Here is a 24683-nt window from a genome sequence, read left to right on the forward strand (position 1 = left end):
TCAGCTGTCCTAAGTGTCCTCTTAGGTAAAGTGGTTTTGTAGAGTCTTTATGCTTGACTAAATCTGATCTAGTTTTCCCAAAACCTTTTGTCTTATCCTTTTGGCTTTAGTCTTTCCTAGGAAAGTCTATTCTCAGCTTTTGTCTTGTGAGTGGAGGGATCCCTAGGGTCCTATCCGTCCTAGTATTCCAGACAAGCAGCTAGAGTCCAAAAGAATCTTGTTGATGTGGCAAACGTGCTTGCTTCCTCATAGCTGTGCACTTTGCCTATAAATAGAGAGCAAGACCTCTCTTGCTCTTTGGTTGTTGAAAATAGTCTTGCTTGTTTTCTTCCATTGAGTCTAGCATTTGCTAAACTGCTCATATATCTCTAAGTCTTCCCTGTGATTGTCAATCTTAGAGCTGAGCACCAAAACCTTTTCAACTCATATCATTTTGCATTTGCATACCTTGAGATTTGTCTAGGTGATGCAACAACCCCGGCGAAGCTGTCTTTGAGAATTAGCTAAAGGTGTTAGTTGAATTCTGCATAGAAGCTTAGATTCGTGCTATGTGTAAAACACTCGAGTGACAAGAGAGCAAGTTCAGTTGAGTGCTGGTAGTTAGACTAGGCAAGATAGCTAGGTGTTGTGCTATCCTCTGAGTTGTGAGTCTTGTAAGAAGTGTCTTTACAATAGTGGAATAGTTTGTCTCTCAAGAGTTAGAGGCACGCAGTTTTTCTCCCTTGTTGCAGGGTTTCTGCGTATAAAAAACGTACTGGTGTTATATCTTTTACTTTCAGTACTTGGCTTTTTATTTACACAACTTAGTCTCTCACAGCAAACAGGATAGCACAATCTTTGCTATCCTTGTGTGCGGGATAGAGCAAAAAGTTGTCAGGGCTTATTCACCCCCCCTCTAGGACCTTCATATTCTATTAGAAGCTGAACATGAGGAAGAACCTGAAGAGGATTTTGTATCCTTTGAAGACAAGTCCGATGAAGAATCTGATGGACAAGATGACCAAGTTCGTAAAACATTCTTCTTCTTTTTTCTTCTTTTTTAGAAGGAATTTTTCTTGTTTCTTTTGTTCGAGTGTTTAATCCGATAATGTCTGCAGAAGAAGAAAGGCGTTCAAGGTATAATTGAGATTGAAAATCCTAATTTGGTAAAGCCAAAAATGTTGAAAGCTAAAGACATCGATGTAAGTTTTCCTTAATAATGTTTCAGTGGTGAATTTTATAGAGTCTTATTAAACACGGTAATGAATAATTGAATTTTGAAAATTAATGTTTGCTTTGTGATCATCTCTACAGATTGGAAAACCAACTGAACTCTCACGGCGTGAAAGGTCTTGCTCTTTGTTCTGTTTTCATTTTGTTTCTGATAAGGGACATACATATGACATAGCAAGGGTGATTTTATTGTTGTTTATGAAAACGGAAAACCTTCAAGTTGGGATCTGTGTTGGGGATTTTAAACCAGTTCGATACATCCTCAATTTTCGGCTATATGCTTGCAGGGAAGCGTTGAGATGTGGCTCAAAATTAATGCTATGTTTTCTAGAGGTGCAGTATTGTTTGAATGGAAGAAATTGGCTGCAATATGCACAAGGTAAATGCATGAGAAGTTGATCATTTATTGTGCTATGGAACTAGATATAGCTAGGGTGGTGCAGCCATATTTGAAGTAAGAGAACAAGTCCCATGTGAGAATGTAGAATGCATAGAGAAAGAGTGAGAACATGCATGTAGAGAAAACAATAGTTGAGAACTATTGGTAATAGTTCATACTATTGGTGTAGAAACATTGAACGGGAAAGATGGAAAAGCAAGACTTTGCTTTTCTTCTATGCATGGTTCTGCATGTTGTAAGTGAAGGAGTTGGCTATAAATAGCCATGAAGCCTTTGCATTCTGTGGTGTGACATCCGAGTTGTGTAGTCTCTTATTTAGAGAGAATTTCATTCTCTGTCAAGTGTTGTAAGAGAGTTAGCTTTACTGGGTATTGAGAGTGTAAGTTGAGAGAGGTGTATAAGGGTTCGGGTTTGGGTTATAAACTTGAGTAAAACACCTTGTATTTAGTTCTCATTATTCTCAATAGTAAAGAAAGATCGGATCACGCCCCATGGGTATTGAGAGTGTAAGTTGAGAGAGGTGTATAAGGGTTCGGGTTTGGGTTATAAACTTAAGTAAAACACCTTGTATTTAGTTTTCATTATTCTCAATAGTAAAGAAAGATCGGATCACGCCCCATGGACGTACCTCAAAGAGTGAGGGAACCACGTTAAATCTTGTGTTGTTGTGTGTGTTTGTTTTTCCCTATTTTAGTTGCATTCTTGATATTGTATCTTGTTGACCGATCCGCTGCGGGAAACCCAACAGGAAGAACTAGAGAAGCAGAGAGCCCGTGAGCGATATATGAAGTTGCAAGAACAGGGAAAAACTGAACAAGCAAAGAAAGATTTAGGTAATTGTCATTGGTTTCTCATTGAATCGTCTATTAAGGAATGTTTTTCTCATGTTTCCTTTATAAAGTGACTTGTGTTACCTAGCCTCTTTTCTTTTTCACTGCTCAAGAGTTGCCCTAGATTAGTACTCTGGACAAGGCCAGAATCTAGCTAGATTAAATGTCACTCACTTTTCAATTTTCTTCTCTTTGTTATGCAGAGCGTTTGGCGCTTATACGGCAACAAAGGGAGGAAGCTGCTAAAAAGCTAGATGAAGAAAAAACTGGTAATGTTCCAATACCACCACTGGTTGCTTATTTCGTTCTTCATTTTCTTGGGTCCCTTTCTTTTCTGGATTTTCAAGATTCTTACTTGCTGAACCCCATTTGTTGTAGCCAAAGAGCAGAAGAAGGCTGAATCGTGCAAATGAACACAGTGACCTGCAAAACAAGTTTGTGCTAGCTGTTGTTACAAGAACTATGCGTTCTATGCTGCTGCTTTATTGTTGGTTTAAAATTCAATTCTGTCATCCCATTTGGCGATCGAGCCCATTTGTTAGAAGATTTTATTAAAAAATTACTTCTGTATGATATAGATTAAGATATTGAAAGATAACATAAGTTTATCATTTACAATTTTGAGACCTTGTATCTGTTCTAAATAAGATGGCTTACTGAAAATACACTTTGAATTTAGGTAAATACCAAGCTCTGGTAACCCTTTATTTGCTGTTACTAGGAAGCTAGGTTCAACTGGTGTTCTGATAACAGATGCTACGTCTCTTAGAGACGGTTAGAGACGGTTATACATACTGCATTACTTCACTACTACAATCATATATATGTCGGTGTACATATCGACTGTCTTCAGGCTAACATTGATGTCTCTTGGAGAATTGTGTAGTTCTTTTTGCTGAAATAAAGACATTGGCTGCTCAAACTTTTTTACCATCTACTTTAGACATGTTTATAGATAGCCTAACTTCATGATAATTAGAATCCTTCAGTTTGATTTGTCTGAGTTTCAAACGTTTCATTGGAATCAGCTGTAAATGGTTGTTTCTAGTAGCGTTCCATTTGAGTTTCATATTTTCCTTGTAGAAAAAACATAAGAAGTTTTACCTTACTTCGGTTAGTTTTTTTTAACTGATATAATAGATATGTACTATGAGGATCTTTATACCCTACCTGATAAGGAACTATCTTGTGCTGATATAGCAAGTTCGACCAACATATCTAATAAAAAGGTATCGTAACTCATTTCTCTTCTTTATCTTTTGATTATCTCTTGATTAATTGAAGACCTACATAGGTGTCTATATATATATCCCTTATCAAAGGAGTTATATGGAGGAAAAAAGCTTTCTCCTGGTACGTCTTAGCTGTTATCTGTTATTATATTAAGAACTGCCACTCTAAATCTTTTGGTCCATGAGTTCACTATTGGGTTTGTTATAGGGCTGATGGAACCTGGTCTCAAGGTCCAGTGTCCAGATGAGATTGCTGTCATAGAGTTGTTGATGTCAGTAAAACCAGATGCATCTTTTGCCTTCGCCCGGCCAGTTCAATAATCATTTACCTGTTGATTACATAGGCAGATGAGAATGCACATCTTGGTGATGACATTGCCACCCACAAATCCACAATGTTTATTTGTGCAAAATGAAGGTAGATTCTGTCAGGTTTCCATAGTAATTGTAGATTGTACTTTGCCTCATTTAAGACATAGTGAACTTGTAAGCTTGAAACTTGAGGGAGGGTGTGATGCCAGGTCTCTACTTGATTGAAGTAGAGACTTCCAATTGTGTTAACTTCTTAGTGCACAGGAATGTTACAAGTAAACTATTCAAATGAGAAATGGATACTGTGATATCAAACTGAAAATTGAAAAGGCTAGGATAATATTCACAAATAGGATAAGAAGTTGGTGCTGAGATGAGATTATTCATCACATGATTGAGATATACTGCAAAGTCCCCAAATTTAGTAACTCTTTTCTTCAGCTGCATCTGAGTAATTCTTTGCCTCCCATCCCCAATTATTGCATAAACTACTAGTAATCGTCTAATTGGGTCAGTGATGATGGTTAAAATTTCTCTGTATTTCTTAATTTGGTTTCAACCATCTGATTGTAAATTTGTAATGAATGTTTTTGAACTATCTATTAAAAGTCTTGCTTAGCATCATCTACTTGGTTCTAGATTGAATTGAATTACTGTATTCTGTACAATAATTGTTGATCCAAATCATGTTTTACATTTTCAATGAGGGCTACTCCAATAATTGGAGCAACTTGTTAGTGGAGTTGGTGGGGAGTTTTTTTTGGTCAAGGAGTTGGTGCAACTGCTTCATTATTTACTTGCTTCAAGTCATATTTTGAATTTTATAATACATGCTTCTCTGCTTCATTACTTTCTTGTTTGTCAAATTTTGTTCAGTAGTAGAGCCCAAACATGAGTGACCAAACCTTGCATATTGCCATGTATCCATGGTTTGCTATGGGTCATTTGACTGCATTCCTCCACATCTCCAACAAACTGGCAGAAAGAGGCAACAAGATCTCCTTCTTTTTACCTCTCAAAACTCGATCCAAGTTGCAACACTATAATCTCCACCCTCGTCTCATTACCTTCATTCCCCTCAGTGTCCCTCATGTCGATGGCCTCCCTTTGGGAACTGAAACCACAGCCGATATTGATCTCTCTTTGGGCTCTCTTCTTGCCACCGCCATGGACCTCACTCGACCCCAAATCGAGCAATCTCTCATCGAACTCAAGCCTGACTTTGTGTTCTTCGATCTTAGTTACTGGTTGCCTGCAATGTTGCGTGGACTAGCAACGAATATCAAGTCAATATATTACTCCGTAATCAATCCTGCAACTATATGGTTCGGCCTGCGAAATCTAGTCCTGCCAAGAAAAAATCAATTGGATGAAGCTTATCGTTCATTTTCAATCAAGTTACAAACTCACGAAGTTCGGGCCTATGATGCCATGATGAACATGAAATATGGCAGTGAGGTGACATTCAGCAAACGCTTAATGACCTCTCGCAGCGATTGTGACGCAATTTGTTTCCAAAGTTGCAGAGAACTCGCAGAGCCATTTTCAAACTATATTGAAATCCGGATGAACAAGCCGGTCATTCTTGCTGGGCCAGTGATGCCGGATCCCCCGAGTTCACAGTTGGAAGAGAAATGGGCAAGATGGCTTGGAGGGTTCGAACCGAGAACCGTGATTTTCTGTGCTCTTGGATCTGAATACATTCTCACAAAGCAACAACTGCAGCAACTATTATTGGGTTTTGAGCTTACTGGTTTCCCATTCTTCGCTGCCCTAAAACCGCCAACCGGAGTTGAATCAATTGAGTCGGCATTGCCAGAAGGGTTTGAAGAGCGTGTGAAAGGAAAAGGAGTGGTTTATGGGAGTTGGGTTCAGCAGCCTTTGATACTGAAGCACCCATCTGTGGGTTGCTTCGTGACTCACTGCGGTTCGGGGTCTTTAAACGAGGCGTTGCTGAATGAATGCCAATTGGTGTTTCTGCCAAACATATTAGATCAGATCATCAACGCAAGAATGATGAGCGGTGAATTGAAAGTGGGAGTTGAAGTTGAGAAAGGAGATGAAGATGGTTTGTTCACCAAGGAAGGTGTTTGCAAGGCTGTGAAAGCTGTGATGGATGAGAACAGTGAGGTTGGGAAGGAGGTGAAGATTAACCATGCCAAGTGGAGAGAGTTCCTCTCCAGTAAAGGGCTTGAGAGCTCATACATCGATGATTTTGTGCAGAAGCTCCATAAACTGTTAGGATGATCATTACCAAAAAAAAAACTGCTACGATAATTTGTTTTCACTTTCAAGAATAGGGCTTTTAGCCTATAATACATCTTTTAGCCTATCATATACGTGTTGCATTATTTCCCATTGCACTGATGAGCAATTTGGTCTGAACTTTGAAGAGCATCATTAGCAAACAAAAGTTTTTCATCCACTTCAACTGGGGAAATATTAGTCAATTCCTTGGGCCCAAATTAATAGGCCCAAACCAAACCAAGCATTCCTCCCAGCTACAACTCCTTGTCCTAAGACGACTAGGGTTTTGGAAATCCTAATCAAACCCTAGGGCGTAATAGCCATTATTAAGCACAATTTCTGAAACTTTTCTATTTACCTTCAGAAATTGATCGTCTCTGAAGCGGAATTTGGCTGCCTTTTAATTTGTTTGGAAACGATGGGCAGGGGAAAGTACAAGAACAAACCCACTGGTCACCGCCAGTTCTCCACTCGTGAAGATCTTCGTAAGCCCTCGTTTCTAATCCTTCCCTTTACAATTGTTTGTTTCATTCCAACGGAACCAGCTTGATTCATGTTTATTATCTTCTCATGAACTCAGAACACGAACAATGCTTTTAGTTCTAGTAATGGTGTATTACTATTTGGATTTGAGTTGGAACCAAGCGAATTCTTATTGATAATGAAAGACCTGAATTTAATAAGCCATTGCATGCTCTGTGTCAAGATTTTAGCTGTATCTGATGTCAATTGCAAGTTGAAGTACTCAAGCACCTCACAGATCATATATATTTTCATGTATTTGCTGAATGATCCAGAAAACAATTATAGTTTTATTTTAAATTTCTCATTATGATTCCATGTAATGGAAACTTATGGTCGATATTCCGGAATTTCATTGTTGGTTTTCATGGTTTTGGGGATATTGACTCGGTTGTAGATGAGATTTCAATTAATTGTATAAACGAGTGTTGCTGCTTAATATGAACTCCCTGTGAATTTTGACTGATTTGGGGATGTTCAAGTTTTAAAAGTATAGATAAATTGCCAGTATTAAACAGCAACAAAGGTGGCATGAGCAACAAAGGTGCCATATATTTCAGTATTTTTTTTTTGTTCTTGAGATGGATGGGAGCTAAGTGATGGTTAAGCATAAAACTGCCTTTGTGGCCTTACTACATGTGTAGTTCTGTTTCTTTGCCAAAACATAATGTCTAATTCCTTTATGTCTTTTATATGTGTTAAAGAGAGAGGGAAGGAAGATAGATATGAATTGAAACTGGATGCGCATAATTTTATATTAGAACTTCTAGCTTATTATCATGAATGGATCATGTATACGTCTCTTGTTTCCAGAGTAAGATGATTCCCGCTGCTCCTGTCAATTTAAGCATGCTGACTCTTTTTTGTGTTGCATTTGTTTGTTTGTAAATTTGCAGTTGCTGGTACCTCCAGCCGTCCCCGTTCTTTTTCTAAGGTAACCCTCTGTCACACCTGTGTTTTTGGTCACCATGATGCAAATATCAATTTTTAGGTTTAAATAATCTTTGACTTAATGTTCTATCAGCGAGAAGCTGAACATGAGGAAGAACCTGAAGAGGATTTTGTATCCTTCGAAGACGGGTCTGATGAAGAATCTGATGGACAAGATGAAGTTAGTAAAACATACATTCTTTTCTTTCTTTTAAGGAACTTTTCTTGTTTCTATTGTTCTAGTGTTTAATCCAATAATGTCTGCAGAAGAAGAAGGGCGTTCAAGGTATAATTGAGATTGAAAATCCTAATTTGGTAAAGCCAAAGACGTTGAAAGCTAAAGACATCGATGTAAGTTTTTCTTAATAATGTTTCAGTGGTGAATTTTATAAAAGTCTTGTTAAACACAGTAATGAATAGTTGAATTTTGAAAATTAATATTTGCTTTGTGATCATCTTTCTCTACAGATTGGAAAACCAACTGAACTCTCACGGCGTGAAAGGTCTTGCTCTTTGTTCTGTTTTCATTTTGTTTCTGATAGGGGGCATACATATGACATAGCAAGAGTGATTTTATTGTTATTTATGAAAAGGGAAAACCTCAAGTTGGGATCTGTATTGGGGATTAAAAACCAGTTCGACACATCCTCAATTTTTGGCTATATGCTTGCAGGGAAGAACTAGAGAAGCAGAGAGCCCGTGAGCGATATATGAAGTTGCAAGAACAGGGAAAAACTGAACAAGCAAAGAAAGATTTAGGTAATTGTCATTGGTTTCTCATTGCATCTTTCATGAAGGAATGTTTTCTCATGATTCCTTTATAAAGTGACTTGTGTTACCTCTTTTCTTTTTCAATGCTCCAGAGTTGCCTTAGATGGCTAGATTAGTACTTGAGACAAGGCCAGAAACTTGCTAGATTAAATATCACTCACTTTTCAATTTTATTCTCTTTGTTATGCAGAGCGTTTGGCGCTTATACGACAACAAAGGGAGGAAGCTGCTAAAAAGCGAGAAGAAGAAAAAACTGGTAATGTTCCAATACCACCACTGGTTACTTATTTCGTTCTTCATTTTCTTGGGTCCTTTTCTCTTCTGGATTTTCAAGATTCTTAATCTTACTTGCTGAACTCCATTTGTTGCAGCCAAAGAACAGAAGAAGGCTGAATCCCGCAAATGAACACAAAATGACCTGCAAAACAAGTTTGTGCTGCTGTTACAAGAACTATGTGTTCTATGCTGCTTTATTGTTGGTTTAAAATTCAACTCTATCATCCCATTTGGCGATCGAGTAAACAATCATTTTTCTTTTCCATTTGTTAGAAGATTTTTAAAAATTTACTTCTGTATGATATAGATTAAGATACTGAAATATAACATAAGTTTAGCATTTACAGTTTCCAGACCTTTTATCTGTCCTAAATAAGATAGCTTGCTGAAAATACACTTTGAATTTCGGAATATACCAAGCTATGGTAAACCTTACTTGCTGTTACTAGGAAGCTAGGTTCAATTGGTGTTCTGGTAGCAGATGCGCAGATGCTACGTCTCTTAGAGACGGTTACATATACATACTGCAATAACTGCATTACTTCATTACTACAATCATATATATGTCGGAGTCGATTCCGTAGTACATATCGATTCGACTGTCTTCAGGCTAACATTGATGTCTCTTGGAGAATTGTAGTTCTTTTTGCTGATATAAAAACATTGGCTGCTCAAACTTTTTTACCATCTACTTTGGACATGTTTATAGATAGCCTAACTTCATGATAATTAGAATCATTCAGATTGATTTGTCTGAGTTTTTAACGTTTCATTTGAATCAGCTGTAAGTGGTTGTTTCTAGTAGCATTCCATTTGAGTTTCATATTTTCCTCATAAAAAAAAGGAACTGAAATTTACACTCCCAATTTTACAATCAACAATCTCACTTTCCTCTTTTAGTAATTTAAATTTTGTCTTTAGTGACATGTGTTTTATTTTTTTGTGAAAACTTTACCCAAAAAGAAAAGATGAGAAAAAATGGGAGTATGGATTGTATAATAAGGAGTGTAAATTTCACTCCCCTGTAAAAAAACATATGAAGTTTTACCTTACTTCGGTTAGTTTTTTTTAACTGTTAGATACTTTTTGACGAACTGAAGTAAAAAGTTTCATTTCTTCCATGTAAAACCCAAATGGCATATGTCCTTCACTAGACTAGAACACGTGGCAAAAGAATCGATATATGAGTCACCTTACACCATCATGGGCAAAGCAGAAAACCCAAAACAGAGGCAAAACCCCAGAAATGACAGACCTCAATCCCCCGCCTGAAAAGGCCAAAGCGGCAGCCGAGATCAAAAAGATCCTGTCGGGCGGAAAGGCCCACTTCCCGAACCCGCCCGACCCAACAAACCCGGACCCGGCTACTCTCCGGGAGCAATGGAGATACGCCATTAGGCAGTACAGCAGAATGTACTCTCACGCTTGGGGCACCGCCATTCTCGCCGGAGCTTCCTTCTTTGCCCTCGGCTGGTTCATCAAGGGCGGCAATCCTCTCCCTTCCTTCGGCACCCACCACGATCCTCCTCCTCCGCCTTCCCCGGCCGACAGTACTGATGAGCCTCGCCGCGCATGAGTGTGTACTAGTGTTGTAAGTCAGTTTGTGTTCTTGTGTGTTCTGTCAGTTTTGAGTTTCAGTTAAGGTTTCCGGATTTGCAACTGTTTTCCTAGAATTGGTTACAAGTTGAACAGTGGGATTGACTTTGTGGGAAAATTGAAGCTTTTGTAGACGGTAAATTCTAAGTTTTTGCATAAATTATGCTGCTTTTTGTGTGTAAATGGGTGAAAATGATGGTGTTTAGTGGTGAATTATGTAATCATGCTCTCAGGAACGCTCTAGTATGCTTGTTGAATGGGACAGTGTTTTGTACTGGTCGATTTATGTGAACAATTCTAGTTTATGAGAAGCAATTAGTGGAATAAATTCACAATTGATCTGTGTAAACATGACACTTGAATGAGTTATGTTGAAAATACATCTTGAGGTGAATTGTGCATCGTGTTGAGTTACTGACTCGTGATTGTACTAACGAGTGCAGATGCCACGACTCTGGGGAGGACAAGCTGTTTGGGCTGTCAAGACTCAAGACTGATCTCTCGGTTCACAAAGAAAAGAGGAATGAACTTTCTGTACGGAGCCTTGTAGTGTAAAGAACAGGGTTTATCTATCAATGTTGCTTAGAATCCTGATGAAATTTGGTATATGTTTCGGCTGTGAGTGTGTAATTTTGGTTGAATCATTTGATACAATATACAAGGGTACACTTGTCTGTTTTAGCATTTCTCTCCAATTTATGGCTGGGCACGATCGATGTTCTTTCTGTCACTATATACTGTGCGTAAGTTCAAAGAAGCAATCCTGAGGGAGTGAGAGTGAGAGGAGATTTGAGTACTCTGATGGGTAAAGAGGGAATAACAAGGTGGTGTGCAACAAGTGAAAAAATTGTCAGCAAGAAAACAAGGAGAATCACCATGGTGGCTCGAAATTGAAGAGGTAACCAAAGCAAGAAAGAAGTGCAACTCAAGCAAAGTAGGATGCTTTGGGATTCGAATGCTATGCTCCTTTCATTGTAAAGAGATAGCAGCTATGTTGTGCTACCTTCAAGTGGAAGCACATTTGGAAAGGTGTCTTACAAATTCAAAGAGTGTAATTAAACTTTCTAAAAGTGTGATCTGATTTTCTAGATCATATTTCATATGGAATTCCAACTTTCCTGAAAGTGAATTTACTACAGCTAAACTTGAGCCAAATCATATGCTACAAAATGTGAGACAATCGTAAGGATTCTGCTATCCTTACTACAGCTATCCATACCCTCAACTGCTCTCAAAATTAACAATCATGGGTTGAATTGTAAGAAATGTATTACTATCAGTTCTGCATTAGACCAACTTCGAGGGGGATAGATCGCTTCTCGATCTATTGCATTGGTCAATAACTACTCAATCCTCGTTTATTGAAGAACTGTTTCAGAATATTTAGATGTGCAGACTCTCAAAGATTGTAGCGTGTACATGATAAAAGGAAACAAGTGGCGTATGAGACTAGCTCCTTTTTCCCATAGAATGAGAATGGGTTTCCCATTACTAGCGGAAAGCACTTCATGTTCCTCAGAATGCTCAAGTTCAGCTCAAACCAACCAAATTTTATATAAAACTCAACTAAGAAAGGATAATGTTGTAATACACAAGGGGAAGCAAGGAGTTCAAATTGAATCAAAGGAAAGAACACAACAGATTTTTAAAAACCTACATGTTGGCTAACATAGAGAAGACAAGATTTCAAGTAACCTCAAGTATCCAAACATAATGTTCAGACTCAAAATTTATCCTCTTGACAAAGCAATTTCATGTTGTTGGGTCAGCTTCTGTATAGACATGATATTGGGGATGGAAGTCTGGGAGGTACTTTGGAGTGTTCCCTCCATGATTAATTGGAGCAACATCCGACTTTCTTGACGGCTGATACATCATCCTTGCCACCAACATTGATCGTCTGTCCTTTGGGCAAGGCTGCTGGATCATCCCCAATGTCTAGGGCCTTCCTGCTTACAACACGGTAGATCTGGCTCAGCACTTCTGTGAAAGCATTGTCAACATTCATGGACTCAAGGGCAGATGTTTCCATGAAAAAGGTATTCTCTCGTTCAGCAAAAGCCTGGGCATCCTCAGTGGAAACGGCTCGCAGGTGACGCAGATCACCCTTGTTTCCCACCAACATGATCACAATGTTGGCATCTGTATGGTCCCGAAGCTCCTTCAACCATCTTTCCACATTTTCAAATGTAACATGACGAGTAACATCATAGACTAGTAATGCACCAACAGCACCTCGATAATATGCACTTGTGATTGCACGATACCTAGAGCAAAAGAAAAAAAGATGGAAAATGAGATTTATATTCACGGACAAGTTCATGCTGTTAGATTATTTTAAGACTTCTTCTTTTCATTCAATCTTGCACAATTTCCTTGTCATTTAAATTTCCAGGGTTTTGTAGAGATGCACTCTTGGTCTTTTACAACTATTGCTTAAAATTGATCAAGATGGGAAGTTACAAAAAAAAAAATTTATTTAAAATATTTGTAGATTATATTTTCCCATCCTCGTTACCCTTTCTAATTTTCTGTACTTCACATAGCATGCATCACACTATAGCAATGTGCGTATATAGCTAAGATGGAGCAGAAGAAACAGGGGATGGATGTTATTAATCAAGTGTGCTCGAGTGCTTCTCCTAGTAGGAAGCTTCATTACTTGCAGAAAAGGGCTATGTTGCAACTTCCAAATGTCAGAATCAGACAATCTGGTGGCCTTATTATCCAACCCGGTTTAGCTACAATACTAGATACATGTCAACTTCGAAAGTAATTAGAACAAAACAAATGTAGTAGTTGCAAGGACATTAAAATGGACCACATTTTAAAATCTAGCCCATGCATACATCAGAGTGAAAAGGGCTCACAAGAAAGATAAAATGCATGTCAAAATATCAACATTGCTCTGTAATGTCCACTCCATAATGTACCCAACTTTTAACCAACAAAAGGAACATCTAGAAACACCAGAATCTGTATATCGTTTCAGTCTGTAATTCAGAAATTCAATAAGATTACTAACACCATGTTATATTCTGAAAATGTGTTATATATCAGAGAATGAATGCTACAACTATTCAGCTCAGCTAGCTCAAAAATCATCCTAATTCCTAGAATGTTCAAATTTTCATTTGCAATTAACAGAGTTCACATATATCAATCAAACAATCAACACCATAAAGTTTACTTCTTTTTCCGATCCATATAAACACAATCAAATCTGTACAATACCAATGCAAACAGAACCCAGAACCAACCAAAAATGCAATTCCCCAAGATCCAAAAAAAAGCTGAAATTTTCAAAGGAAACAAAGAATGTGGATCCAAACCTTTCCTGACCAGCAGTGTCCCAAATCTGGGCCTTAACCACCTTATCATCGACCCTAATGCTTCTGGTGGCAAACTCAACCCCAATGGTGGACTTTGATTCAAGGCTGAACTCATTCCTGGTGAACCTGGACAACAGGTTCGATTTGCCAACCCCAGAGTCGCCGATCAACACCACCTTGAACAAGTAATCATAATCATCATCAGCTCTGTACGCTCCCATTGGGCAATTCCTATAAAATGGGTTCTCAAAAGTCTCTGTCTTTCTCTGTTTCTTCTGACACAAAACACAAACTGGGTGCTCTGTTTTGGTTAATGGGTTCTCAAATTTGGGGACAGAATAACCAGTTTGGGCATGTGGGTTTTGAAATGGGGTGATGATGGTGAATGGGTTTTGTTAGATTTTGAGAGAGAAATAGCAAAATGGAGGTTGAAGACAGCAACCAAGATATGGAAATGTGGGTGGCTTTTTTATGTTTTTCTTATTTGGCCAAAAAATGTTGTTATGATTAAGGAGACGGGTCCCAAGCAACTTCTTAACCCTTTTTACCTTTTTAAATCACAGATAAAGAAACATTCAAATAACATCTGCTAGATTAATCCCCAAATTTATTAGTGGAAAATAACAGCCATATTCTTCTAGAAATTAGTGTGACAGTGACTAAGTTCTTAAATTATAGAAGAGGGATTTGATCTTTACACGGTTTCAATTTTCAAATAAGTTTGAATTTTTTTTCTGTTTTATCATTAAAACTTAGATAGATTGCAGCGGGTCTGATTGTAGCTGTTGATCATATATCATATAAGTAGATAGTTAAAATATTGGTTTATGATATAAAAAAATTATAAGTTCATTTATGCATCAATGAAAAAACAAGGTCATGATCGCTTATATGTCATACATTACTTTGAGCAATTGTAATAATATGTACGGTTATTTCTAACTACATGTCAAACAATTAAAAGAAGTTTTCTGGTAGATGAATAGATAATAGGTGAAGACATAGGGGAATACCCAAACTCAAAGTGACATGGATATGTCATTGTCTTTTTCATTCCAGGGAATCCAGGCACTTACCGACGCACGGCAAGCCCACCGGTAGCCACATTCAATGACGAATTTCAACTAATTTGCCCCCGTAAAGTTCAGTGCACTCTTGGAATGAGGTAGCCCTCACTAGAGAGAAATCATGATTCCGGGCACCGTTTGGTGGTCTGATTTTTCATGAAAATCCACAGATGTCAACCTCTATCAAATATCAAAGCCCACAGCCCACTATGCAATACACGACCAAAAAAAAAAAACCCAGAGATATCTACCACTTACCAGACGAGGCTTTCAAATCATAATGGCATGGCATTCCCAAATGAAGAATCCCACGAGTAGTCTTCCATCAAACTCTTCAGTCTTCACCTAATCCCCTCGCGGGGTCACTCATTGATGCAGATAAACCAACGCAAACAAGACAGATCGAACTACATAGAGACAGTACCCCTATATGAAGATACAGTAGAGTAGTCGACCCTGGATATATACAAGGGGATTCATCAGAACGTTGAAGCATATATCTCAGTTCTTATCATCTTTGGACCATGCTTGACTGTATGTGCTATATTACTTCATGCAAATGTAACAAGGACTTTCCATCGGATTGGAGACAATCCAACTAGATATAACCAGCTGGTTAGGTTCTTATTTGATCGATGATGTCAATCATATCAAATAGACACTGTAACTGTTCGCACCAGGTTGCACGTTAAAAATCTGCACCACGCGATTTAACATTAACCACTCCTCATTCCTGGCCCTATATATTAACAGTGATTGATGGAGTTTGCACTGTTGGGTGTTAGTCAAACATTTGTACCTTTCCGTTTCAGATATAAGGGTTCGAGTTGAACTGAACTGGTCTATATACACAGATCATGAAGCACACCCAGCTCTCGATCCATCAGCTTCTATCTATCAAATCAGATCCCATATATATGAGTGTGGGTCCATTAATACTCCATCGTCCAATCCAATCGATTGGAAAAAAGCCCTAATTCATGCTGAACTTGCAGATATATGGACTAAATAACACCTTTGGAATTTGGCAAATTGCAGTAACACACAAGAGCATACATAGGTTCTAAATCTATGTTTAAATCTGTGGCATCAACAGTACTAGTACACTATTTCTTTAGAAGAAGAATCATCATTTAGTATGGTGCAACATGACTATGAGGCGCACACTATTATCCATTTGAGGGTGACATGGGGATATAGCATTTGCCTCATGTCGAGATTCGCAGGGAATACTAGAGCAATACATAATTTCAAGCCCTTTGGTTAAACACCATGCCTATCGGGAAATTAAAGCATGGTATCGATTGGGGTAATAATATGTGATCGATATCTGTGTATGTAGGCAGTGTGAATGTGTATAATTTACCAATGTGTTAATCGTTAAACCATATATGTCACAGTTATCAGTGATGAGGCTGCCGACCACTTTATCAGTTTTGCGATGGTTTATGCAGACAGAGGCTTTGCCTAACATGCAATATATTCTTGGATCGGAGGTGGAAGTTTGATCTACTACCACGTAGGAAAAGTCGACGTTCAAATTCAAACTAGGCTAGTATTTTATGCAGCGGTTATATATATGAATATGTAGCTGAACACAGTTTTCTTTTATGCCAATATATTGTGTGTTTATCAAGGCTACGACCATAAATATTTCAACCTTTTAGGGGAGTGTATAGCTTGCTACAGAATGAAGAGTTGTGTGTGGCATAAACGTGGCAGGTCGATGCAGGCGTTGGGTGGAATTGAAGATGTTGAAAGAAAACCTTTAAAATAGCTAGAACCTTCAACCCTAAGAAATGTAATCGATCGAGAATCAGCAGGAAACTATGAGATTGATGATATCAGCCATCTGGATCGATTCGATTTAGTTTCACTTTCACATCTCTCTACTAGCGAATCGATCTATGGCATGAACATCCCAAAGGTTATGTAAGTAATGCTTTCACAAAGAAAAAGATCATCAAATAGGACATAAATAATAAGAAGTCCATGCCAGAAGTGCAAACTTTTGAAACTAATTGGTCTATAATTGACCCATTACACTTGAAAACCTATTAATATTGTTAAACCCTAGCAAGCTGCTGAGAAATTCAAAGACAGAAACAAGACATGCGGCGCAGAAACCCTAGCTAAGCCAGCTTCCTCTGATCCATCTCCTAAATCTGGAAAACAACAATTTCCAATGAGAACACACATCAATAAGACAGCATAATTTAGCAAATCAAAGCAATGTGATTTTCACCAGGAAACAGGTAAAACCGTAAAAAGGAGAAACAAGGGTTAAAAGAAGATGCGCACGAGGTAATAAAATGCGCCGTGGTGAAGAGAGTGAAGGGTAACTCCCCACTCGTTGGTGAGAACAGGGTGACCAGAAGAGTGAATGAGGACGGCATCGTCTCCGAAAGCCTCGCGAACGTTGAAGGGTCCCGCAGCCACCTCAAACGCGACGTCGTTTATGAACACCATTGATCTCGCCGCACCTCCAGCTCCCATTATTGCAGCACCAGCTTCACCAATACCTACATATATTACAGTAGTACTACACAGTCAGTCACTTCTCATCATCATCAATTTCATATACGGGTCTGAACTCTGAAGTGCCTCACCAATCAATCGAACCCATGCACACGTCCATCTAATTAAACAGATCGATGATGATAATGATCACATCAGAACCTATCTAAACTAGCTAGCTAGCTCAGTAGAAAAAAAAAAAAAAAAACACACACACACACGCATGCTTGCCTAATTTCATACACTAGTGATTGATAATATTAAGGGGATTTCTCATGAATGAAACCCTCTTTGACATATTGGAAATCATTACTCAAAATTATAAGCTAGCCTGTATCCCACTTTACAATTATAGACCCCTGTGCTATATCGATCTTTTGCAGATACAAAGCATGACCCATTTGATCTTTGAATTGTGGAAACTTGTTTTGTCTAATCAGACTGAATAATACCTAGATGTAATAGTATATGCTTAAAGGTTGCTTTTGTATCTGTATAAGTGCGGATAAAAGCAAAACAAATAATCAAAATTCAATAACTAATCAATTTAATTAGAACTTGTTCATCATATAGTCTAGGGTTGATTAGAACTGTAAATTGAAGTCACTGAAATATGAAATTAAGTAAGCTACTTTCTCAAATTACCTTGAAAGTGAGTTATGGGGGATGGAACCGCAACGTTAACGCCACCAGTAGTTGTTGGAGAAGTGGTGACAGTGCTATTGTAATTGAGCTGTAGTTGCTGTTGGTCCGCCATCTTCATGCCCTTATTCATCTCTTGATCTCGATCATTTTTCCTTGGGGCCATCCCATTGTTGTTCATAATCTCACTCAGCAAGAGACCAGTATGAAGATCGGCACTGTTATTCACATGCACCACATTCGCGAGCTCAGAGAAGTAAAACCCTTGCGTAGTACTGAAATTAGCACTTGCTACCGGCCCGTTGGTAGAAGCTGCAGGGCTGTTCACCGGAAAGAAGTAGGCCGGTTCGGGATGCAAGACCTCAGGGTTTGGAAGAGCATGGAAAAAGGATGTCTGATTGACCGAAGCGGTCGGAGAGTTAATGTTGCAAACATCATGAGTTGTAACAACATGTGGTGGTGAGGAGAATCCCATAGAGAAGGAGGTCTTGTTTGACTGCTGCTGCTGTTGTTTGTTGGGAGATGATCTTTCCGAAGATGAAGAAGAAGATGAAGGGCCAGCAGTGAGGGATGCTTTATGGGATTGTTGCTGTTGCTTTGAGTTAATGTGCTGCAGGCGAAGCTTGTGTTTGGACCTCGATTTTCTGTTCTGAAACCAGTAGAAGACATTGGCGTCACCGACTTGACCGTACTCTTGGAGCTGAGCCCTGATCTTCCTTATCTCATCCCTCGGAGGGTTCACCATCCCGGAGTTGAAAATAGCTTCCAGAATCCGAATCTGCTCCGGCCGAGGGTTCCACCTCGGCTTTGGCTCCGGAGTCCTTTGATCTTCGAGCCCTGCACACGGTTAAACTTCATTCATTAAATACAAAAATTAATAAACTCTGAGTAGTCAATGACGACGGTTAAATTGAGAAGCTAGCTAATTGATCGAGTTAATAACCTGATGATGTCGTAGCGGTTGTGGTTCCGTACGGGGGTCTGTGGCATGAACCGTTTGGAACGAGAGTGGCGTCATGCTGCCATTGATGGTGGGTGGGCTTGGATTTGAACATGCTAGGCCAGTGTCTGTTTGATGAAGCCATGATGGATGATGAAGAAGAACTTAGAACTAAAACTCTTTGGCTGCTGCACTATCTAGCTTTGTTTCTGGCTCTGGAACTATCTAGTTTTGTTTCTGGCTCTGGATCTTCTAGGCCAATCTAACATCACTTCTTATATAGGAAGAGTCTCATCACCAACTCCTGTATCATTCATTTTAAATTTCATAAATTAATTGTACTTACTCCTTCCCATCTCCCCAAGAAAATATAAAAATAGGAAGAGACTGGAGGAGAAATTAATATATATTAGTATAAAACTAGTTAACTTAATTCTATCTATGAATAAAAAGGATAGAACCCACAACAGGAATCGCCTGTGAGAAAGATAAACAAGAAAGGAAATGGAAATAAAAAAAGGGAAAAAGAGAGAGAGATAGAGCTAGGTTAGTAGTACTAGTACTGTATAATAGTACTCTCCGGCCCATCCCTTCCTTAAACTTTGGTTTTAATGCTTGTTGTATACTCAAAATTTTACAAGTACACTCTGAACAGAGCTAAGAGAGCGCCGGAGGAGAAGCAAAGGGAACAAAGAAAGGAGTACCTGTTGGGTGCGTAATTAGGATCTTCACCAGAGATGGCAGAGCAAGCCCTAAATGCAAAGCCAGAAATCAAAGGCCGGGTGTGGAAGAGAAAAATAGAGAAAAGTTAGGATTGTTCTGATCAGTTTGTCTCCTTCTTTCTCTATTTGATTTGCAGAGAGAGTGTTAATGGAGTGGTGAGGAAGGGGTTTGTGTTTGGGATTATTCTAATGGAAGAGGGAAGAGGTTGTTGCGAAGGAATAAATAGGGGCAATAGGCGGTGGTGGTATTTCAAAGTCAATATATGTTGCAGAGAGGAAGGGGGGCATAGTAATTGGAATTTTGGATTGACTCGAGGGCAATTACTTGTTTTTCGAAATGCAAAAATCTTCTCCGGGCGATCGTCTAGGTCAATTAAGAACACGAAATGAAGTATGATAATCTCATATATCTTGAGGTGAAATGAACGACATGACGGTTGGGTGCAAAGCTTGCACGCCAACTTACACAGTACTTAGTAGCTAGTATGGCAATGGCAGATAGTTAAGGAAAAAAGCTGGAGGATGTAGGGGGATATACTGGTGCTTTGACATGACGTACTATTGAGCTTATAATTAGTTTCATCCTGCTAATTAAGCAGGCAGCTTCTTCCTGGTTATATATTTATGTATAGTAGCCCTAGATATGTAGCTGTTTAGCTTGATGGGTCAGTAGACTTATCGATCAGTGATATCAGTAGTGCAGAGAACTTCCTCAACGATCGTTTTTCTGGTGTGGTCGCCTAGCTAGAATAAGTAATCATAAGCTAGGGATCGGAGTATGCACGAGTAGTATCATAGTATTGTCTTTCAATGTATGTCAAATTTTACTCGACACCATTAACTAGAGCATTGGAATACGGATACATAACTTATACCAGCAAATTATAACCTTAACTAGTTAACATGTCCTATTACGCTTACATTACCAAATTTGTGTCTTTTATTTGGATACGTCATCTTTAAATTTAATGTACATACATGTACATACGCAAAACGTAACGTATAGCTTGTGAGGAAAAGAACTCGTGGATTTTAAAATTGGATTACGAACTCATTAGCGCATGCACATTGATCAGGTATGTACTTAAAGTACGTTATAAACATTATGGTTTAGATTCATGAGGGTACTCTGATTTCATGGAAGATTGAGAACGATTCAAATTGACAATTTAATTTATCCTACACTTCGGAACAGCTAACTAAATTAATGACTAGTTTGGTTGATCGGTAGCCTAGTAAGTCACCATTAGATTTAAATCTAATAGTGGAAATAATTATTTTTAAGTATAGTTGTTTTTGTTTTCAATCATTGGATGTAAATCTAATGGTGATCGACTGACTATGAATCTCTTGGTCAGTCATTGACTATATGAACACTACTTTATATATCATATATAGTACATAGACATATGTGCATATGCAAGTACCTGTGTAAAATGCTTCTTAATTGGCGGTGAACATATGTAATTCGATCGCCATAGAATTTATCTCGAACATTATTACCACTAGTTGATTGTAGTGTGGCATGCGTGTTTGTAATGTCAAACTTAAACTTATGGTCATTTAGACCAAATTTTAGTTATCTAGAATTTACTTGAATAGTTAAGTGCTTGTTGACCCATTTTTTCAACCCAATTAAGCTTGGTTAATCTTATCTTTGATGCGTATATGTTGACCACAACTTAGGCAGCCAATGGATAATTGCCTCTAGATCTAGTCCTTGGCTCAGGTGTTGAAAATGTAGTGTAGAAGAAATAATACACAGTATTACACTTAATTTCATGAGTTTGAAATTCCTAGAGAAACCGATATCATGAGGATGAGAGCCTATTTAACTACCCTAGCGATCGATTTAATGCATTGTGATCGTCTCTGCCATTTGTTTCTTTCTACTTCATGCAAAAAAGGGAAACAGAGAAATGTTATTTCCTCACGGATAAACTAACTCAATCCAAAACTGGTTGCACTGAATTGGATTGGAGCTGTTTTGCTTTTGTATATTCAGAAACTCTGAAAATCAAGAAGCTGGCAGTTATATATGGTTGTGATGACATTGGTACACTGTCGGTTAAAATTTTGTCAATGCATATATAATGAGGAATTTTATTTTTAATTTGATGGGGTGCCTAGCTATATATTAAGGTTGATGAATGCTTTTCATATATGTGAAAGAAAATCTTCTCTTGATTTTGTATATTTTAGATGATCCATTTTTACAATATAGTTTTGCTGCTTAGATGCATGTTCAGTTGTTCAGCTCAGTTCTATATGCTACCAAATGATCAATTTAGAAAGGGTCTCCACTAAACCAGTTAAAGGCCAATTATATTACAATTTCGAAGCAATCTTATTAGTTATTGCTCAGTTTCATAACCAAAACCATATATATCCTTATTTTTGAGATATTAGTTGAGTGAAAATTTATATTTGGGACCTCCACTATCACCGAGAATATTTAATGATATCATATTATTTGACAATTAAATCACGGAAATATATATATTTGTTAGAAGTAACTTAAAAATTATTAGTTTTGAGCTTCTGTCATAATATAGTGCTCGTGAAAGAGATAGATATAAAAAGAATACATATGCAAGTATATAGATATACAGACACACACAGACTGGCGAAGTTTGCCGATATAGACAGGAAAGCTGGGAGTATTTGGTGTTTTAAAACAGATACATACAGATATGCAGCAAAGTTTCACATGCGGTTTGAAGGGAGATGATGAAAGCAGCAGTCTATGTGTTAGTATGTGTGTGTCCAACTTCCTATGTACAGGGTTTGACCTAAGAAAAAAGAATTTGCTATTCAGAGAAAGGGTGTAAAGGTTTGGTCTAAGCATGTCGGTTCGATTCCGACATGCAAAGCTAGATCATATCCCACTTCATCAAGATAAAACACATTGTGGATTATTCAAATCCACCCATCCAATGATCTCCATCAATTAACCTATCTGTATTTCCGCAACTAGCTCTAGCTGGAATTCGGTCTCGTTGCTCTTCCTCTCTCGTAGAATTTATGGTCTAGCTAGCTTGGAATTTTATGAATTAAAAAGGAACGTGCCCTTGTAACCTAACTAGCTATCATTTTGTGATCATCTCCATGTCTTTGTTTACACTTTTCATGAGTCTCAAATTCACACTGCCTGAGAGATAGACTCTCATATATACCATGCATATAACGGCTATGGAACAACTCCCCCTTTTCATTAGCAATGAGCTATTGATATTTAACATATATTTCTCTTAGAATTTAGCATGAGGGTTTAGACATTAATTATTGAAATTTGAAGAACCACATTGCTTCACTCCTTTCTTTCTCTTTAAAATACATATATATGTAGGTAATGTTTCTAACTTCGTATAGATATGAAGCCAAATAATTTTGGTTGAATGCTCTAGATTAACAAATGAAATCTGGATGCTACATGATGAGTAGTGCAATTAAAAATTTGTTGCGTAACAAGATAAAACATGGGACTTCAATTTTGTTTTAAAAACTGAGACTCAATAAGTTTTACTCAAGTAGTCAAGTGATCTTAACTTTTGAGATTTAATTCGATAGTGAGAATATCGTTTTGTCCTAGTATCATTGTGGTCAGTTTCAAACTTATCAAGTAGAAGCATTTACAAGTTGCATGATGTGTAGCTACGTACATTTTCAACAAAAACCTTCAAATATTTGAAGGCTAGCTTCATCATTGAAAACCAGGGTTTGGTGCAAGAATGTGTTCAAAACTATTAGGTACCAAAGTAAGAAACACATATCATGCCAATTTCTATACCTAACAATACAAATCAAAACCATGCACTCAATTCATTCCGCATGCTCCATACGTATTTATTTCATCTCTCTTTAGATCATCACACAATTATCGATCATATATCAGAAAGGGACCACGGCCTATGTGATCGTGTGTGACGAATGCATATGAGAGTTTTGAGAGCAGACAGACAGAAAATTATGCAGAAACTTCGAAAAGAGAAGCCATCACATATTTATAGCAACTGAAGTCGACCCATAGGAGTACTACCAGTTAAAGTGATTCTCACTTCTTTAAAGATCAGAGAATCGATCACTTATTCACTTTGGCTTGGTGTTGCTTATTAGGTCTAAATTTGATCAGTCTCTGATGCGAACATGCGTCTCTGCATTTTTGAAGAGAATCCTCTGTGTACCATAACCCCCATTCCTCTCATTATGTCTTCGATCTGCTTTCAGTGTCTTTTTCCCTTTTCAATCACATTGCTTCTTCTCTTTCCCCACCAATTTGTCTGCACCAAAGTTTGCTACAGTAATAACTCGACCCTGTATATATATATATATGTCCATTACTTTGAATCAGTACAAGCTTAAGTTCCAGAGTGTTTAATTTGATCATATATAACATGTATAGTCGTGTACCTGGCCTAAACGGCTAAACCTTAACCCATTACAATGTTAAGGGGTACGTTGCATATCAATAAACCTTCATTTATTTGGGACTTTTAGGTTGCTTAAGCGCATGAAGGTTAAATATGAGCTCCCAACACAAGTTTTCTCTATAAATGCATAAAATTATGTTGGATTCTGAAAACTTGGTGGGCTTCCATCATCATCATCATCGCAAAATACTAGAAAGTGTTTCTCGGCAACTCATAAACACTTGTATATTTTGGTCAAGTATACTATGGACAAATCGCCCTTTAATACTTGCAAAAGTTGCGTGAAACATGCCATTTAGTGATCTCTGGCAGCATATACTTGGAAGCTAGGCCAAGGATCTGAGTGAGTCCAATAGTTTAGGTGTGGAAGATGCAGATGATTATAATAACTGGAAGGGGGTATTAGTCTAATATGTGCAACATGAAATTGGGTATGTGTGTCTATCTTAGCAAAAATTGCGCCAACAGCCATCACTAAATGCTAACGTGCTTGAAGTAAATACACAACATGCATAAGATTGAATGCTTTCAGTTGGTATGCACATGCATCCCCAAAATATAGAATAGAATTCGGTTTCTATTTGGAAGACCAAAACATGGTTTAAAAATACTTGTTTGGCACAGAAAATATGGAGGTGAAAGAGTGAGTGATCGAGAGTGAAAATGCCTTTGAATTCGAATGTTGATCGATGTGCAAGGTTCATA

At 38.0% G+C, this 24683-nt stretch overlaps 5 protein-coding genes across 5 annotated transcripts; 3 read left to right on the forward strand and 2 right to left on the reverse strand.

Moving 5' to 3' along the window:
* Positions 1-3986: 3986 nt before the first annotated feature.
* LOC101310006 (UDP-glycosyltransferase 79B6-like) lies at positions 3987-6343 on the forward strand. Its single transcript, XM_004293863.1, has 2 exons — positions 3987-4092; positions 4863-6343. Exon 2 carries the CDS (start codon positions 4878-4880, stop codon positions 6231-6233), a length of 1356 nt encoding a protein of 451 aa, XP_004293911.1. The 5' UTR covers positions 3987-4092; positions 4863-4877; the 3' UTR covers positions 6234-6343.
* A 308-nt stretch (positions 6344-6651) lies between these two features.
* LOC101310296 lies at positions 6652-8862 on the forward strand. Its single transcript, XM_004293864.1, has 8 exons — positions 6652-6718; positions 7652-7689; positions 7780-7866; positions 7953-8036; positions 8154-8188; positions 8359-8444; positions 8647-8712; positions 8828-8862. Exons 1-8 carry the CDS (start codon positions 6652-6654, stop codon positions 8860-8862), a joined length of 498 nt encoding a protein of 165 aa, XP_004293912.1.
* Positions 8863-9952: 1090 nt separating this feature from the next.
* Positions 9953-11266, forward strand: LOC101310584. The gene is made up of 2 exons (XM_004293865.1): positions 9953-10323; positions 10772-11266. The coding sequence occupies exon 1, from the start codon at positions 9979-9981 to the stop codon at positions 10306-10308; it is 330 nt and encodes a 109-aa protein (XP_004293913.1). The 5' UTR covers positions 9953-9978; the 3' UTR covers positions 10309-10323; positions 10772-11266.
* Positions 11267-11861: 595 nt separating this feature from the next.
* LOC101310871 (ras-related protein RABA1f-like) lies at positions 11862-14142 on the reverse strand. Its single transcript, XM_004293866.1, has 2 exons — positions 13661-14142; positions 11862-12595 (listed from the first exon to the last, which is right to left on the reverse strand). Exons 1-2 carry the CDS (start codon positions 13879-13881, stop codon positions 12163-12165), a joined length of 654 nt encoding a protein of 217 aa, XP_004293914.1. The 5' UTR covers positions 13882-14142; the 3' UTR covers positions 11862-12162.
* Positions 14143-17010: 2868 nt separating this feature from the next.
* Positions 17011-18971, reverse strand: LOC101305645 (WUSCHEL-related homeobox 9-like). The gene is made up of 3 exons (XM_004295515.1): positions 18830-18971; positions 17890-18723; positions 17011-17249 (listed from the first exon to the last, which is right to left on the reverse strand). Exons 1-3 carry the CDS (start codon positions 18969-18971, stop codon positions 17011-17013), a joined length of 1215 nt encoding a protein of 404 aa, XP_004295563.1.
* Positions 18972-24683: the final 5712 nt, after the last annotated feature.

This window comes from Fragaria vesca, linkage group LG3, assembly GCF_000184155.1.
Source record: "Fragaria vesca subsp. vesca linkage group LG3, FraVesHawaii_1.0, whole genome shotgun sequence".
Taxonomy (NCBI): domain Eukaryota; kingdom Viridiplantae; phylum Streptophyta; class Magnoliopsida; order Rosales; family Rosaceae; genus Fragaria; species Fragaria vesca.